The sequence below is a fragment of the Muscardinus avellanarius genome (assembly GCF_963383645.1).
Source record: "Muscardinus avellanarius genome assembly, chromosome: 1".
NCBI lineage: Eukaryota > Metazoa > Chordata > Mammalia > Rodentia > Gliridae > Muscardinus > Muscardinus avellanarius.
The window spans coordinates 231,069,135-231,086,777 of record NC_137786.1 but is presented as its reverse complement, the minus strand read 5'-3'; the positions used below and the strand labels follow the sequence as shown (position 1 = coordinate 231,086,777).

Genomic DNA, 17,643 nt, shown 5'->3' with positions numbered 1-17,643 from the left:
GGACCTGGAGCGGCCGGGCTCCGAGCTCACGTCCAGAAAGATTTACTGGCGTCCGCAGCCCAGCCCAGTGCTCTGTACTGTACACATACGGGTGGCGCCACAGCCCGGCTCCGCGCAGCTTCCCGGAACCGGGGAGGGGTCGGTTTCCTCTGGCAGGGGCTTCTAGGAGGGCTTCGAGGTGAGGTAGAGCTCCTCTGGCCAAGGTGTGGTGGGGCTGAGATTCCTTGGGCAGAGGATGAGTTTGCCCAGGGAAGGATGGGTGCGGCAGAGACCAGGCTTCCTCTGGACTACATCTTCAACCCTATTTCATTTATATTTTCAAAAAGGGTCCTGCTAGGTTGACGAGGGTCTCACTACTTGCTGAGGCTGTCCTCGAACCTGCGATCCTTTTCCCAGCCTCCCAAGTGCTGTGATTACAAGCATGCACCACCGCACCCGGCTGAGGCTGGGGCTTTTGAGGGGGTCACATAGCACACCTGGGAGTTTGGGACTTAATTGGTTTTTGAGGAGCCGGAATGGATGTGATGTTTGGGCAGGTGGCAGCCACCTAGTCAGGAAAGCGGGAGCCCGCTGCGGAGAGGCCTGATGGAGCCGAGGCTCAGGACAGGGCCTGCAGGACGGAGCTTGGGAAGGCCCTGCTCTGGCTGCCCAGTTTCTCTGGCTTTCCCACCCCATCTGTTTGCCGGAGGCTGCAGCAAAAACAAAGCAAAGAAAACACTCAGTTGGCAGGAGATAAGCCCAGATAAGAGCTGCCTTCCTCTGGAGGAGGGAGCAGCCTGCCCAGGAAGCGCCAGGAAGCTGGGAGAGGCCTTGAAGAGGTGCCAGCAGAGCCCGTGGCAGCCCAGCGGCACCCTGGCCCTCGCCCTCTCTGCGGGGTCTCTGCCACTCCACGCTGGTCCCAGGGCACAGGGCAGGTCCTCCAGGAGGTGAACAGTCGGCCCACCTCCAGGCCGGGACATCTCCACTTAGCTGTGGCTGGGCACACCTGGCTTCTGCTGGGGCCTCAGTTTCCCCATCTGTAAAACAGCAGAACATCTCCCTCACAGGGATAAGGGAGATGCGTGGTGCCAGCCCTAGGTGACGTCTGGGATGGGCAGCTGCCCTTCTCCCCCAGGTCACAGGCAGGACCCCTTCCCACTTACCCCCTAAACAGAGTCAACAGCCCATGTGGGGCCCAGAGCAGCCAGGAAGGCGGCAGAAGATGCTGGCACTGGGGTCCTCGGGCAACAGGAAGGGGGGCAGGGGAAGCTTCCTGAAGCAGAGCCTGCACCTCCACGTCCAAGACGGGGGTCAGGGGAGCCCGGGAGGGGGGAAAGCAAAGGACAGGGAAGCGGGGACCAGCACCGGGACAGAGCACAGGCAGGAGGTCTGGGGAAGGTCACAGCGAGACACTCAAGGTCAAATCCACCAGCCAGCCTTCTCCAGGGGGCCTGGCTGCTACCCCACAGCCCATTTTATAGACAAGGAAGCAGGGGAGGCAGACCTAGGCTCAGAGCTGTGGGCCTCTCACCCCAAACCACACTGCACACAGGTTCCCTGAAATCCACTTTTATTTATGTAAAAAATCCCCAACGAATAGAGAAAGAGCGTGACCCCTGCCTCCCCGTGCTCCACCCAGCGCTCCTTGGGAAGTGGGAGAAACTTGCCCGGCCCATTCCTGTGTAGGGGGCGGGGGGGGGGGGGCACGGCCCAGGCCCTTCCCTAGGGCTGAGGGTAGGCTGGAGACTAATGGGGGGGGGGCAGAAAAACACAGGAAGGGAGTTAGTGTGGGGCACTGGCCCCGGGTTTAAAAAAATAAAATTTCTAAGGATAAAAAGTTAATCCCCAAAAGCCTTAGTGTCTTAGCCTCCTGCCCTCTGCCCAGCGCCACCCTGGCCCTGTGGCCACCTCTTGCCCGGCCAGTTCAGAGCTGCGTGTTCTCCTCCGAGTCAGCACCAGACAGGTGCCCGCTGCTCCCGGGCGCGTGACCGTTGCTGGCACAGGCCACCAGGGGCCCGTCCCCGAGCCCCTCGGGCGTCTCGCCCAGCAGGCTCCGGCGGATCTCCTGGGGCAGCCTCGCCCGCTGTGCCTGGCACTCCTGGGTCAGCTCGGCCAGCAGCTGCGGGAGGAGCATGTGTCACGGGGAGGCCAGGCCACGCTGCCCCTGCCCAGGCCCCACCTGCCCCGGGGCCGCACCTTGGGCTCCTCTTCTGCCAGCTGTTCCAGGACCTGCTGCTGCCCCGCCACCAGGCGCTCCTGCCGCTGCTTCTGGGCCTCCTCCAGCTGTGAGGGCAGGCGAGGGCGGGCTGGAGGGACCAGGGCCTGGGCTCCGGCCAAGCACTGATCAGGTGAGTGACAGCGCCCAAAAAGCCTCCGAGCCACAGGGCTCAGCCCAAGATGGCTGGCTTTGGATAAGATGCGGGAACCAGGGCGCTGCCAAGCCCGGGGCGGGGGGGGGCTAGAAGCCCCTCAAGGGCAGTGTGGCACCAGGCACCTGGGAGATGGGTTTCTTTCTTTCTTTTTTTTTTTTTTTTGTGGTACTGGGGATGGAACCCAGAGGCATTCTACCTTCAAACTACACCCCCAGCCCTACTTTCATTCTTTATTTTTGAAACAGGGTCTAAGTTGCAGGGGCCTCACTGAGTGGCTGAGGCTGCCCGTGAACCACGATCCTATCTCAGCCTCCCGAATGCTGGGATTACAAGTGTACGCCACCACGCCTTTCTTTTCTTTTCTTTTCTTTTTTTTTTTTTTTTTTTGGTGGTAACTGGGGTTCCTGGAAGCCCTTCTACCTCCGGGCTACACTCCCAGACCTATTTTATATTTTTATTTGGAAACAGGGTCTCCTAAGCCAACGCGCGCGGCTGGCTTCGAACCTGCGCGATCCTCCTGTCGCCGCCTCCCAAGCGCGGGGATTACAAGCGTGCGCCACCACGCCTGGCTTCTTTTCTTTTCTTTTTTTTTGTGTGTGGTACTGGGGTTGAACCCAGGGGCATATTACCTCTGAGCAACAACCCCAGCCCCATTTTTTCCCCTTATTTCGAAACCGGGTCTCACTGAGCTGCAAGGGGCCTCACTAAGTAGCCGGGGCTGTCTGCGAACCGCCATCCTCCTGTCTCAGCCTCCCGAGTGCTGGGGTGACAAGCGTGCGCCCCGCGCCCGGCTAGCGATGGGTTCTGATGCGCGCTCAGGGCTGGAGCTCGGGGGGTCGCACTGGGTGGCCTCACTCACCCGCCGGATGGAGTTGACCGACTCCGTGATGTGCCGCCGGTTAATCTCGGTCAGTTCCCTGTGAAGGAGCGAGGCAGGGCTCAGGCCGGGCCCGCCCACCTCGCGGGCTCCCAACCCCGGCGCTTACGCCTCTTTCTTGTGCTTCTCTCTCGTCTTGGCCTCTGAGATGCTATTGTGACGCTTCCGGTCCAGGATCTTCTGCAGCTCCTTCTTCTCCCTGGGCAGGGTGGCGAGGGGCTGGTCACAGCACTGGGCTCTGTCCCGGCCCCGCCACCCACGGTCCCTGCCTTCACCTCTCGTTCATCTCCTTCAGCCTCTTGAACTGCGTGGCGTGCGCGTCCAGGACGACCTCCCGGAGCCGCTGCTGGGCCTGGGGACACAGGCGGCCATGGGTGCCCCGGGCGTCGCCCAGCCGCCCCGGGGAGGCCGGCTCTCGGCAGCCGCTGCATGCCCCTCACCTGCCTCAGGTGCTCCAGCCTCCGCTCAGCCTCTGCGTCTGCCTGGGCCTCCCTCAGCTCCAGCAGGCTCTGCACCTGCCTGTTCTGGAACTCTCGATAACGCTTGGCCTCTTCCTCCTCCTCCTTCGTGTCCTCCGGGTCAGCAGCCCCACCCCTGCAGGGAGGACCTTCTGGGCGACTGGCTCCCTCTCTGGGGAGGGCAGAGGGGGCCTGGCACAGGGCAGCAGCCAAGGCGGGCAGCACCGGAGGCTCGCTCCGCCCTCGCCTGGGCTTCTCACGGTGGCCTCTACTCTGCTTTGCTGTTATGCAAACCAGGAGGCCACTGGGGCCAGAGGCTGCACCGTTAGCTCCTGGGTGGCTGCCTGGGCACATCCTCCTCATATGCTTCAAGGGAGAGCGAGGGGCGGTGTGGGAAGCCACCTCCTTTTCTTGCACCAAATGCCCCGCCCTGGGGGTCAAAGTGCGGCCTGGCCGGCCCTCATGCCCGCACATCTGTCAACGTTCCCACCCGTGAGACCTCGGAACACTCACGGCACAGCCGGCGGGTGCCGGCATCTGCCTTCGGCGCGGGCCTGGGCCAGCCCCTCGAGCAGGCGGCGGGTGAGCGCGACGGCCTTCCGCTGGTGTTTCTTGTACAGCTCCCGCAGGTCGCGCTCCTGTCGGCTCCGGAGTTTCACTAGAGACTTGTGGCCGCGGAGCTCGGAAAGCGGGGCCGGGGCCACCTCTGCAAGCCAGAGTGAAAGTGGGCAGGCTGGGTGGGCTGGGGCGGGTGCCCTGGGGGGACCCCAGCAGGCCTGGCCCTACCTGACAGGATGCTGGCGATGAGGTCGTCACGCTGCCCTGGAGAGCAGAGGCCACCGTGAGAAGATCAGGAGGCAGAGCCGGGCCCTCGGCCCACCGGGGCGGGCTCCGCTTACCTGGGCTGCTGAGGGAGGAGCTGGCGGGGGAAGTGGTGGGGCCCGCAGGCCGCCGGGGGGAGGCATCCAGGGCGCTAGGTGTGGGGTTCGTGGAGAGCTGGGACCCTGGCTGCTGAGCCTGGGTCTCCTGGCTCATCTCCAGGCCAGCCTGAGCCTGTGGGGGCAAGAAGCAGAAGCCCTTTCCAGAAATGCTGCTCCCGCCGGCTCTGTGTCCCCTGCTCTCCCGGGGATCCCAGTGTCCGCCAGCTCCTTTGACCTGTTTAGCCACCGGACTCCAGGTCCCAACACAGTGCTATTTGGATGCCTGCAGGAGAACTGAGAGGTTTAACACAAAAAACTCTAAGCCGGGCGTGGCGGCACACGCTTGTCATCCCAGCACTCGGGAGGCTGAGACAGGAGGATCGCGGTTCACCGGCAGCCTCAGCCACTCAGTGAGGCCCTCTGCAACATAGTGAGAACCTGTTTCAAAATAAAAGAACAAAAAATAGGGCTGGGGGTGTAGCTGAGAGGTAAAATCTCCCAGGGTTCCATCCTCAGACCCGCAAAGCAAAACAAAAAACAAGCACCTCCAAATCCCTGTCCACCAGAGTAGGGAAGACAGCGCCTAGGAAGTCCCAGATGGTTCTGGAAAGGCCTGGCCGGGCCCGAGAATCCTCCCTCTCTGAATCCCTGCACCCTCGCCCACAGTCCCTCATCTGTCTCCCTGCTCAGCTCCTGATTAAATCAGCAGAGGAAGCGGCCGCAGGGTGGGCACCCGCCTCTCCCACTAACAGCTTCACGCAGCCCTAATTGCAGCGTCTCTTCCCGCCCGCCGCGGGCCCCGGGGACCGGCGGCTCCAGACACGTGGCTGAGCCTCTGTGCTGATCAGTCCCCAACGGAAGCCAGCCTTCCTCCTGGCTCTCAGCCCCACGCTTTAAAGGCCTCTGTGGCCTCAACCTGCCCTGGTGACGTAGCCAGGAGCCTGTACCCCCAGCTGTGACCCCACCTGGAGCTGGAGACAGTCCAGACCAGGACTGACCCAAGAGCCTCTTGAGCGCAAACGGGTGGTTTCTATTTCCTAAGGACACGCAGCTGTGGCTAGGGTAGCCCACTGGAAGAGAGCTTGCCTGGCGTGTAAAAAGCCCTGGGTTCTATCTCCAGCACCGCAAGGGGAAAAAAATCCCACAGCCACAGTGACCAGCCTGTGACCAGAGCCCCTGCCCTGGTGTTGTGGCAGAAAGGCCTGGCACTGGAGGTGGACGGTGAGGGCCAGAGGCCCGGCCAGGCCACTCTGCGCTGAGTGACCACACGCCAGCCGTGCAGGGCCACAGTGTCCGTCTCTGCACTGGAGGTGGCTGGGCAGCGAGGGAGCCGCAGAGGGGAAAGGGGCTCACGGTAAGCCTGGCTGGCGAGAGCTGGTGCCCCACTCACCCAATGTCACAGAAAAATCCAGAAAGAGTAACAGGCTCTCCCTGCAGAGGAGGTGGGGAGGAGCCAGCTGGCTGGGCGGGGAGGGCAGACAGCATGGGCCTGGACAGCAGAGGGTGCAGGCCCTTCTCTACCAGAAGCCTGCGCTCAGCCCTTGCCAACCTGCGCACCCCCACGCCCCCAGCAGGCCTGCCCGCTGGAGTCCGGGGTCGCAGCGAGCCTCGGCGCTGCCCAGCTCCCAGGAGGGCTCACCTCACTCTCTCCAATGAGGGCGGCCAGCTGCTTGGCCCGCTGGTCCATTAGGCTGACGTGCTTAATGGGGTTGATCAGGGCCTCCGCGTAGTCTGGAGGGAGGCAGAACCCGAGAGGCTCAGGCAGAGCCCCAGGCTGTGCCCCTGACCCGCTGGTCTCAAGGAAGGGACACGGGCCCTGGCCGGGTGCAGGCCTCCATCCCCGACCCCCTCAGCCCTGCCCACTCTCCCCCGCACATGGCTTACCTTGGTGGTCGTCAGGGATGTAGTCGGAGGCCTCGGTGTAGATAAGCAGGGCGGGCAGGCACAGGGGCTGGTTGGCCTCGTTCCGCAGGCAGACGTAGTGGTATCCTGGAAGCGGGAGGGCAAGGTCGGCCGGGCCTGGCCAAACACCTGCACAGGTGACCTCCGCCCGCCCAGAGAGCCCCGCGGCTCACCTGAGCGAATGGCAGACACAGGCAGGATCCGGTGCCCTACAAACTTGCCGCCCTCCTCAAAGGCCGCGATGCGAAGCGACGCCAGCGTGGGCAGCACCACCTGTGGGTGAAGGCTGTGCTGCGCCACGGAGCAGCCATGGCCCCCGGGCCCAAGCGCGGCTCGGGATCCTCAGGCAAGGCCACTCTGGCCATCGGTCACTGGCACCGCAGGGCTGCTGGCTTGCCCACATCTCTACCGCCTGGCCCCGCGGTGGCCAGTGGCCATTAGGGCCCTAAGCCAAGGACACGGGCAGACGGACCTCTCGGGCCGCCATGCTGGTCAGCGCATCACCAGCCTAGACGCCACAGAGCGAGCCAGGAGCCTGGGAGCGAAACCTCGTCCTGTGGCTTGGCAGCGGGGGAGCCGCGCTTGGGGCTGTGGTCTCGGGCAAGCGCTTGCCACCTCGGAGATGGGCAGGCTGGGTCTGCTCATCACAGGCCCTGCCGCCCTGCCTCACCTGGTCTCCGGCACTGCCAGAGTGCCTGGCTCCTGCCCCCACCACAGCCTGGGTGGGCGGGTCCGGCTCACCTTGGGGAAGTCGAAAGGCTCCTCCTCCCACACGGGGTTAAATGAGTTTCCCTGCGACGTCCGCGTGCGGTATTTGCGCCGTGTGTCCACGGGGAGACCGAACATGTCTACCTCCACGTAGATGCCCACCTTCCTGTCGGACAGGAACTGCCCCGAGATCACCTGGGTGGGGCCGCAGCAGTGAGGGGGCTGTGGACGGTCCCAAGCCCCGGTCCCCAGCCTGGCCCAGCCCTCGCGGCCCCACCTTGACCCGCAGGGCATTGGCCACGATGCCGTCCACGATGACCTCAGTGAAGGGGTCAAAGGACTTGTCCGGCCGCCGCATGAACTCGGGCTTGAGAAGGTACCCGCTGCGCCCGTTGTACTCAAACACGCCGGCGTTGAGCTGCATCGGCACGTCTGCGGCAACACGGGAGGCGCGGGCTCAGTCACAGGTCAAACAGGATCTGGCAGGACAGGGTCGTGGGGGGCAGGGGTCTCGGAGGTGCAAGCTCAGGAAAGATGGGACAGTGAGCGGTCAGGATCAGCCAGGGTCAGGGTCTGAGCTCAGTCTCAGCATCTGGGATGAGCTGGAGGTCTCTTTAGAGACCTGAGGATGGGTCAGGAGTCGCCCCTCGGGGTCAAGGTCGAGCCCGGTCACAGCTCACCCAAGGTCTGGAAGTTGAGGGCGACCAGCTGGCAGCCCACGTTCCAGAAGAGCTGGGGCATGTAGTTGGAGGAGTCCACGCGGGTGCCCTTGGGGTAGATGCGGCTGAGCTGCTGCTTGTTGTATCTGAGGCCGGAGGTCAAGGCCACACGGGTACCAGTGCCCACCCGATGCCCTGGGCCCCCGCGTAGCTCTGCGCCCCTGGGATCCTTCCCCTGCGAAGCTTTGTTTGTGCTACCCCTCTGGCCTCTGGTCTAGGCCTGCCCAGACCCCCAGGCCAGCCCCCGCGGCGGGCGGAGGCAGTCAGACCGGCATCGGCCGGCCTGCCCTGGGCCTCCGGAGGATACTCCACAAACTCCAGGGGGCTCTTGGTCAGCTGCTCCATGGCCTTGGTCTCCACAAAGGATGACATCTCGAAGCACTTGTTCCTTTCTGGGGGTGGCAGAGGGTGGGGTCAGGCTAGCTGCTGGGCAGGGCCGCTCCCACCCACCCCCACCGCACTCACTCCGGGCAGCCTCGAAGGACTTGAACTTGACCGGCTCGATGTAGTTGACCAGCGTGGACATCTCCTCCGTGGCGTTGACCTCACTGCTGGCTGTGCCCTGTAGCCCCCGCCCCGTGAGCAACACCGGAAGTCACAACACCCTCGCCCTCCACGCCTCCCAGGGTGCACGGCCAGCGGCTTTCCATGGGTGCCCCATTCCCGCATCACGGCCACATAGTCCTTTCCTGGTCTCTGCCCCAGAAGCCTTCTCCCCCCGGCCTGGCCAGCACGCGCTGGACCCCCCCTCCTCCTGGTGCACTCCTGCCCCCCAGCCAAGCCCAGGGTCACATGCACGAGCCCCGATTCCACTCCACAACGCCCTTTCCAATCACTACCCTCCGAAACCGCTCAGATACAGCTGCTTTCACGGGCCGTTCCTGTACCCTCTGGCCCTGCCACAGGACCTTGGCATGTGCTATTCCCACTCCTCAGGTCTGTCTACCCAATCTCCCTGCCCAGGTCAGACTCCCCTTCCCCATTCTGTACCCAAACTCACCCCTCCCTGGCCTACCTGAGCATAAATGTACATTCCTTTCCTTGCTTATTTACTGAAGACTCTCCCCACATACACACTAGACTTCAAGGGGCTGGGATACGGTCTGTCCTGTTCACAGCCACACCCGGTACCCAGTACCACACCTGACACCTAGAGGGTGCCCAGCAGATACTGGGAAAGGGAATCTCGGCCCCCACACCTGCCCGCCCGGGGGCCTGACCTCATCTGTGGTCGGCTTTTTGGGGTCGGTTGTCTCCTCCTCTTCCTCTTCTTCCTCCTCTTCCTCTCGGTCAGCAGCTCCGAGGACGTCGGGAGCCCGGCTCAGGCCCTCTTCTCCCAGAGACTTCTGGGGCTCCAGGCTGGGCTTCTCCAGCCCCACCTCCTCTCCATTGCTCAGGCCCGTGCCACTGTCGGAGCTGGGCGACCCTGCAGGGGGCGGGCCACAGGGGGTCGGGGTCACGGTGTGCCCAGTCTGTGGGGCAGCTCCACAGGGAACCCAGGGGCCTGGGCACAGGGCAGAGGGCGGGCTTCCAAGGCACCAGAGGGGCACAGGTCAAAGGTGAAGGCCTGGAGTTAGTACAAGCAGAGGTGGGCGGGCAGCTGGAAGAGAGACGTCAGGCACTGGGGCGCAGCTGCCTTCCCCACAGGGTTAAAGAAGGACCAAGGGCAGACGAGGAGAGGTCAGACCCACACCCCGCGCGAGGCTCAGGTGGGCGACAGGTCAGACGAGGTGACAAGGTGAAAGTTAACTGAAATGATCACCTACTGGGCGGGGAGAGCCACAGGACAGCGTGTGAGGGTCACATGCCAAGCAAGGGCCTGTGGCCCACTGAGATCAAAGGTCAGAACTCGGAGGAAGGCTGAGGGGTGAGAGGCAGAGGCTGAGGGGTCGGGAGTTCCGGAGCTGGGCAGGCTGCCTGGGGCCGGAGCTGAGAGCTGGGCTGAGTGTGAGGAGGGCCGCGGGGTCACGGGGCGGCGCAGGGGCAGCCTACCGAGCTGGGGCGAGGAGGGCTCGGTGGCGGCAGAGCTCTCACTCAGGGTGGAGTTGCTCTGCTCCAGCGGCCGCTTGCGCACAGAGCTGTTGGGGATGCCGGCGCTGGGCCGGTGCCGCTTCTTGTTCTTGACCAGGATGCGGCCCATCAGGTCCTGGGGGCTGGGCAGGGGGACCCCAGGGGCCAGCTGCACAAAGGCAGCCAGGTCAGTGTCCGCGAGGCACCCGCAGCCCCCTGTGCCCCCCTCAGCTCCAAGCCCCCCATACCGGGTACTTATCAAGTGGGTCGATAAGCAGGGCGTCCCCAAAGATGGATCGGCAGTACTCGGCCATCTTGGCCTGCTGCTTCGCCCTGTTGGCCGAGGTCAGAGGTCAGAGGTTCCTGGGGAGCGGAGGCTGGACAATTGAGAAGCCCACAGGGTGGGTGGAGTTTCCCAGGTCAGAGGTCGCCAGGGCCTGGCGGGAAGGCCGTCTCTGGGCCCATCAAGGGCACTCAGAGGCCTCCGTGCTTCAGATTCCGGGGACGGGCGTCTTGGGACAGAAGGCTGGGCGTGGGCCCCTGGGCAAGCGGCCACTCACGAGTCCACGTGGTTCTCGAAGGAGAGGATGACAGGGTAGGGCGAGGTCTTGAAGGCGGTCTCCGCGATGGCCTCCAGCACGTCGCGCAGCGGCACCTCCGTGGTCATGGTGAAGCCGTGGGTGATGAAGGGTTCCTCCTCGGGCGGCCGCCCCTTCCACACATCCAGTTCCACACAGCGGCACCCCCACAGCAGCGCCTGCCGATACATCTCCACCGACGAGGTCCCGGCCAGCTGCCCCGCTGGGGACAAGGCAGTGTCACCGTGGCGCCCCACACCCCCCAGGACAGGCCATGCTGGGGACAAGTGGCCCCTGGAGTGGCCAGCCCGGCCTCAGCACACTCTGGAACCAGCACTGCTCCCCCAGGGCGAGGCCACATCCCATGCCCCCAATCCTGGGGTCCACGCCAAGTGGGCACCTCCAGGGCTCACCCGGGGGAGTCATCAACACCCTCGAGGGCTCCCCAGGACCTTACCACGCTCCCTGCCTTCATTCCCACCTCCTGCCTCCAGTCCAGCCCCTACAGCGCGCCTGGCGTCAGCCTTCTAAAAGCATGCCAGGTCATATCCACCCCGCCCCAGCTTCCTGCCCTCCAAAGCACCTCTGTTCCGCTCAGGATAAGTCCAGAAGTCTCCCAGGCCGGTGCGGCCCCACCCTCTCGCCAGCCCTGCTGTGCACCTGCCCCCAGCCCGGGCCCTCTTTCTGCTTCCTTCTTTTTTTTTTTTTTTTCTTTGCAGTGCCAGGAATTGAACCCAGGGCCCCATGCACACCACACAAGCACAGCACCACTGAGCACTGCCCCGAGCCCTTTTTAAAAATAATTAATTAATTAATTTATTTATTTATTATGCAGTACTGGGGACGGACCCAGGGACATTCTATCTCTAAACTACACTCCCAGCCCTATTTTTTTATTCTTTATTCTGAAACAGGGTCTCACTGAGTTACAAAGGGCCTCACTAAGTAGCTAAGGCTGGCCACCAACCCAGATCCTCCTGTCTCAGCCTCCCGAATGCTGGGATTACAAGCGTGCGCCACCACGCCCGGCTCCTTTCTGCTGCTTAAAACCACCAAGCAGTCACCAGCCGCAGCCTGCGCACTGGCAGTTCCTCCCTGTCACAAGCCATGGCTGCTTCAGCCCTCCCCAGGGAGGCACCCTGACCTGGAGTGGGGCTTAGGCTGCAGAGAAGCCCCGCTCCCCTCTCCCCTCCTGGGACAGGCTGCCTGCTCCCCACCCACTCCCTGCAAATGAGCTGCAAGAAGGAGGGAGAGCAGAGGGCAGAGGGCAGGAGGGAGAGGGAAGGGGTCAAAGGGAGGGGGCAGGGGGCAGAGGGAAGGGGTCAGGGGACAGAGGGCAGGGGGCAGGGGGAGAGGGAAGGGGTCAGGGGTCAGGGGGCCGCGCCCACCGCAGCCGCTCACCCGTGAGGTACGTGTTGTGTGAGGAGTTGATGAAGTAGGAGCTCAGCGGCTGGGTCATGTCCGCGCTCAGGTCCAGGGCCTCCAGGGGCAAGATGCCGTTCTCCTCCCCGCCCAGGTAGCGGCTGAAGCCCTCCATGGACATCTGGTCTGGGGTGGGGGCCGGAGGTCAGGGGCCCTCCCCACCTGCCACCCCGCCCAGCGCCCGCCACTCACCGCGCTCCAGGAACTGCTGGTTGGGCTCGTACTTCTCGATGAGCAGCCGGGCCTGGGAGGGCCGCAGGGGCGGGTACAGCACCTCGTTGAGTCTGGGGTCCCTCTGCTTCTGGTTGATGAAGTCCATGAGCTGCTCCAGCGTCAGGTACGGCTTGCCCTTGGCGCCTCTGGAGGAGGCCAGAAGCCAGATCAGGCCGCAGCCTCACCACCAGCCCCCACGGCAAGCCGGGGAGAGGGAGCCGGAAGGCCCTGCCTAGCTCCAGCAGCCAGGCTGGGGCCCTGAGCTAGTCGCTGCCCCTCCAGGCCTGTTTCTCCACTGGCTCCCTGATCGCTCGGGGTTGAAGGGGCAGGGGACAAGTTGGCATTGGGTTAACAAGGGCTTCAGAGGCCCCTGAGGACTCAGCCCGTCACCCGGTGCCTCTAGACCCTGGATCCAGCCTCAGCTCCAGCCCTCCCTTGCTGTGTGGGTACGCTTGTAATCCCACCATTTGGGAGGCAGAGACCGGAGGATCAGAGTTCACGGACAGCGTCAGCTACTACTTATGGCCTTTGCAACTCAGTGAGACTCTGTTTCAAAATAAAGAATTAAAAAATGGGGCTGGGGATGTAGCTTGGAGGTAGAATGCCCCTGGGTTCAATCCCCAGACCCACAAAAAAAAAAAAGAAAGAAAAAAAAGAGAAACCATGGTTCTGAGGGCGAGCTCACTGCCGTAGCACCCCACCTGGTGCTGAGCCCCCCTTCCGAGCGCCCTCCTCCCTGGGCTGGAGGCGCACTGAGCAGGACAGACATGGGAGCGGGGGCCGGGAGACGGGGCCAGCCCTGCTCACATCTCCAGCAGGATCTTGTCAATGTCCGGCCGCAGACACAGCTTGTTCAGGAACCGCTCGAAGATTTCCAAGGAAAACTCATCAGGCCGGATGGACTCGCTCTGGTGTGAGGAGTGGGGGTTGAGAAGCCGGGGCCGCCAGCCACCAGGGACGGGGTCCCACAGAGACACCCCGGCCCACCCCTGCCCCCACCCCACACACCCTGTTGAAATTTAGGCCACAGGACTCCAGCGCAGTCTCCACCCGCTTCTTGTCCGCGGAGAACATCTTCAGGATACTAGCTCGGGCGGGAAGGGTCAGGGTCAGTGGGGGCCAAAGGCCAGCAAGGTCAGGACAGGAGAGGAGCCGCGGCGGGGGCGGGGCGCTCACTTCTTGACGGGGATCCGTCCGTCCTGGTTCACCTGCAGCTTCAGCTTCGTGTATCTGGGGAGGCAGGTGCAGGGGTCACACCCCAGGGACGGCCACCTGAACCCCGGACGCCCCCCAGGGTGGCCCTGAGCTCACGCTTTCCGCAGGAAGGTGTTCCGGGAGGCGTTCTGAGCCAGGATGTTCATAGCCAGCTTGAACAGCTCCTCGGCCCAGACCTGGCGAGTCGCACCCAGAGGAGGGGGATGAGCGGGGACAGAGGGACTGGGCCAGCCCTGCCCACGCCCAGAACAGAGGACCGCGCGGATCTAGCAGGCGGATCTAGGCAGGCGCTCGGCAAGGAACAGGCAACCGAGCGAAGGGGCGCGGGGCTCCCCGGCTGTCCCTGGGCCCCGCCCACCTTGACAGTGTCATCCTGCACGGCCATAAAGTTCAGGAACGTGGTGTTCACTGGGTCTGGCCCGGCCACCACCGTCATCAGTTTCTCCTCCAGCCGGGCATCGGGGCCCCCAAAGCCCAGCACTTCCCGGATCTTGGGGTCCTGAAGGGCAAGAGCCAGGGTGAGGAGGGGCACCCCGCACCCCGGCTCCCTCGGTCCTGAAGTCCTGGGTCTCGGCCCAGGGCTTGCTCACCTTGGGCAGGCGGGCATATCGGCCTGTCCGTGTGTCCCTGATGGAACTGATATCCAGCGTGTCCACCTCCTGAGGAAACCAGATGCCAGAGTGGGTCTGAGCAGCCGCAGGGCGAAAAGGCGGGAGCCCCCAAGCTCCCCCACCCTGAAGCCGCAGAATGGCTGCCCTGGGACACAGCCCCAGCCTCGCCCCTGCCCTTAGCACTTCCTGTCTGGGGAGCCTGGGGAGGTCAGCCAGCAGCTGGGCCCCACCCCTGGGCAGGAGGGCCAGGGGCCAGGGTGAGGGGTCTCCAGCGGGCCACAGGCCTCTGCAAGCTGCACCAGCATCCACCCTCACCATGTTGGGTCCCGTCCAGTACAGGAAGAAGCCACTGGAGTCCACGCGCAGGGTGACCAGGTTCCGACTGGAGGCTTCCTGGGGACAGCACGGGGCACCAGAGTCAGGGAGTCAGGTCTGAGGCAAACTTGACCCCTGGACCCCTTCCAGCTCTCTTTCCCAGACTCTGCCAAGAGGAGCCTTCAACTAGCCCACAGGTCCTCCACAACTGCCTTCAGCCCTCGGAGCAAAGCCACGGTCCTGAGTGTGACATCTGTCCTCAGCGTGACATGAGTGTGACATCTGACGCTCTGGCCCAAAGGCCCTTCCCTGACTTGCGTCCTCTGCCCTAAGACACGGTCACATGGGCCACTAGCTACCCTTTCCTCACCTCCCAGCTGTTCCCTGTGCTAGGAATCCCCTGCCTTCCTTCTCTACCCACGGAGTCCCACACCCCCACCCTGGACCCCGTTTTCTCAGAAGGCCTGGGGGCCCCGTGGCAGCTGCAGCCCCTGGCCCACAGCCGCCTTAGCAGAGCACACCATGAGACGTTTACGGGGTGAGAGCAGAGGGTTCGGGAGTCTGACCCCACAGACTTCTGCCTCCCTTGGGGCACCTTGAAGCCTGGCCCGCCACCCCTCGGTCCACCTCGAAGACCATGAACCGCTACCCTGCGCCTCCCGGGATCGCCACAGCACCCGGACGCAGAATGTCCCCAGAAGGGCGGGGCTGTAAGCTGTCTTCCCCCAAATGGCCCTGCAGCTGGCAGGCGAAAGGGAAGAGCACTGCCCCGTCCTGCGGAGGGCCCACTCACTGGCACGCTCCCAGGGCCCCCTGTGACTCAGGCTCTTGCAGCCGGAGGGGAGCCATCAAGGGCTTGCACTGGGCCAGGCAGGGTGCCTGGTGGCCACGGGAAGAGCTCTACCAGCTCACACTGGGTGTCACTCCAAATTGCTGCTGTCTGGTGGACAGCCCTGTCACCTAACAGACTACTGCCCCTTGTGCACAGGGCTCCCGCTGCACGCCAGGTCCGATTCCAAGCAGTCAAGACGCTGGGGCCGCTTGGCCCCCTAATGACCCTATGGGAATGTACTGCTGTCGCCATTTTCTACACCAGGAAACTGAGGCACGGGGAGGCTATGGCTTGCTCAAGGTAGAGAGAGGAGCCAGGATTTGTAAGCAGCACAGTTCCAGGGCCAGCGACCCTGCTGGGCTCCCAGCCCCCGGCCTGAGCCACAGCCCCACACGGGGCCTGGGCTGAGCCTCCAACTTCCAGACCTGTTTCCCCTTCTGGAGAAAGGGGTGGCACCAGCCCCGCCCATTGCAGGCTTTGCTCACAAGGGATGGCAGCTGATGGGGATGGTGGGGACAGGAGGATCCCAAAACTTTGAGATGCTTAGTCTTGGGGGCTACAGCCCTCTTGGGAATTTCCAACCCTGCCCTGGGGCTGAGGTTCCGCTGTAGCATGAGGAGGGGGGAATCTGTGGGTTCGGCCCCCAGGACCTCTCTGGGCCCCTCCCCAGGGGTCTGACCCTCAAAGCAGGCCCACGTCCCTGGTCTCCAGCCTGGTGCCCTGGTCAGCACCCCCACCCCACCCCCAGGGCCCTCTCCCTGCTCCCACTTCCTTATTTGGGTTTATCACACTGGAAGGAAAAGGAGAAACTTTTCCCTTCAGACTGGCCTGGGGGAGGGGGTCTCCCCGCCCCTAGGGAGCAGCGGCACCCCTCACCCGCACACCTGCCGCTCAGGCCACGCCCCCAGCCCCTCCCCCCTGCTCCCACGCCTTCCAGCCCCACCCAGCCGGAAAGGAGCCCAGTGTCTTCCAGGCCTGTGGCCCGACTAGGAAGGAGCTTCGAGGAAGCGCCGGCCTCGGGGGGGGGGGGGGGGGGGAGGCCCCAAGGGAAGGAGGGGCCCTGCGGGCAGAGGAGGGGGCGACCTGAGAACCCTGGTGGGGCCCGGGACGGGAGGGGGCGCCGCAGGTGGGGACGTGGGCGTCTGGGAAACACCACAGACACTGCGGGTATTAGGGGGGGCCGGGATTTATTGGGGTTCAAAGTCCCGAGCTAAGGAGTGGGGAGCAAAGTCCCCAAGGTGGAGGAACTTGGGGGGCCGACCTTCCACTAGGGGGTGACTCGGCGCTTCCACCTGACGGGAGCTGGGCGAAGGGGTGTCGGCAGGAGAGAGGAAAAGTGATGAATGGAAGAGTTGCTCAGGCCGCGGCCCCGGGGAGAGGGGGCCCCGGGGGCCCCCCAGGAGGAGGGTGCAGAGTCGGCCGGGTCCAGTGCCGCGCAGGGTCCGGGGCCCAGGCCAGGACAGAGAGGGGAACCAGAATTTGTCTGGCAGGGAGGGGCGGAAAAGACGAGTGAAAAGGGGGTGCGGGATTTATTGGGGTTCAGAGCACCGCGCCAAAGAGCGGGGTGCCCGATTTACCAGAGCTGAGGGGCCGGCTTGGGGCACCCAAAGTCTCCATGACCGGGGCCACTGGGGACCCAAGTTTCCGGAGCACAGCCGGGCTGGGAAGAGGGCGCCGCGGCCAGGCGAGGCTGGAGGGGTCCGCGCGTCCACCCGAGGGCGAGCGGGGGCCGCCGCGCTTACCTCGTCCCATTTGATGAACTTACTCCCCCGCCGCAGGGTCTCCACCACGGTGGGCGGCTCCAGCTGCAGCGCGTGGACGCCGGGCCTGGCGCCCGCCATGGCCGAGCCGGGGACGGTCCGGGGACCCGCGGAGCCCCGACGCCGACCGACGGCGCCGCCGCTGCCCCCCGGCGCCCGCGCGCGGCCCGCTCCGGCCCCGCGGCGTCAGCGCCCGCCCGCCCGCCAGTCTGTCCCGGACGGAGCCGAGCCTGGACGCCGGCCCCGCCCCCGAGCCCCGCCCCGGCCGCGCGCCGGCCCCGCCCCGCCGGCTCCCCCTGGCGGCCGGGGCGGGGACTGCAGCCAGGGGGATGGGGCAGGGCAGCCAGGACTAGAGCGGGCCTGGTAGGGGGCTCACTCAGTAAGACTTGGTTCTTTGGGAGGGGGCTTGCGGGAAGGGGAGGGCGCTTGGGGTCACGGGGCTTTGGGGGGCTGCAGCTGGTGGGACTGGGTGCAAAGGGCAACGCTTAACACCTGCCAGAGTCAGCCCGCCTAGGGTTCTGGGGAGGGGGGCTCAGATCTAGCAAGGGGCAGGACTTGGACTGGGATGGAGCACCCTGTCTTCCAACCCGCTCTGCTTCACTTAGCTGAGTGCAGGAAAAGCCACTGCACGCGCGCGCGCGCGCACACACACGCGCACGCGCGCGCACACACACACACACACACACACACACACACACACACACACACCACCCCTCTGCGCCCTGGCTTCGCCTCACCCCCTCCCTGGAGCA

At 64.5% G+C, this 17,643-nt stretch overlaps 1 protein-coding gene across 2 annotated transcripts; it reads right to left on the bottom strand.

Moving 5' to 3' along the window:
* Positions 1 to 1,903: 1,903 nt before the first annotated feature.
* On the bottom strand, positions 1,904 to 16,972 carry PLCB3 (phospholipase C beta 3; the record flags this gene model as incomplete). 2 transcript variants are annotated; one of them, XM_080713730.1, is made up of 31 exons in its annotated part: positions 1,904 to 2,098; positions 2,176 to 2,262; positions 3,211 to 3,268; positions 3,338 to 3,427; positions 3,504 to 3,580; positions 3,669 to 3,822; positions 4,200 to 4,392; positions 4,473 to 4,508; positions 4,586 to 4,739; positions 6,246 to 6,337; positions 6,491 to 6,595; positions 6,682 to 6,781; positions 7,250 to 7,411; positions 7,494 to 7,648; positions 7,897 to 8,021; positions 8,243 to 8,327; positions 8,401 to 8,497; positions 9,156 to 9,361; positions 9,928 to 10,114; positions 10,194 to 10,278; positions 10,506 to 10,746; positions 11,925 to 12,071; positions 12,138 to 12,304; positions 12,966 to 13,066; positions 13,167 to 13,242; positions 13,335 to 13,388; positions 13,470 to 13,549; positions 13,732 to 13,872; positions 13,964 to 14,032; positions 14,300 to 14,377; positions 16,874 to 16,972. In XM_080713730.1, the coding sequence occupies 31 exons, from the start codon at positions 16,970 to 16,972 to the stop codon at positions 1,904 to 1,906; spliced, it is 3,696 nt and encodes a 1,231-aa protein (XP_080569856.1). The 2 variants fall into 2 exon arrangements, with proteins under 2 accessions (XP_080569856.1, XP_080569857.1); XM_080713731.1 differs by lacking the exons at positions 13,964 to 14,032; positions 14,300 to 14,377 and having other exon boundaries at positions 13,732 to 13,818.
* Between the last annotated feature and the right edge of the window lie 671 nt (positions 16,973 to 17,643).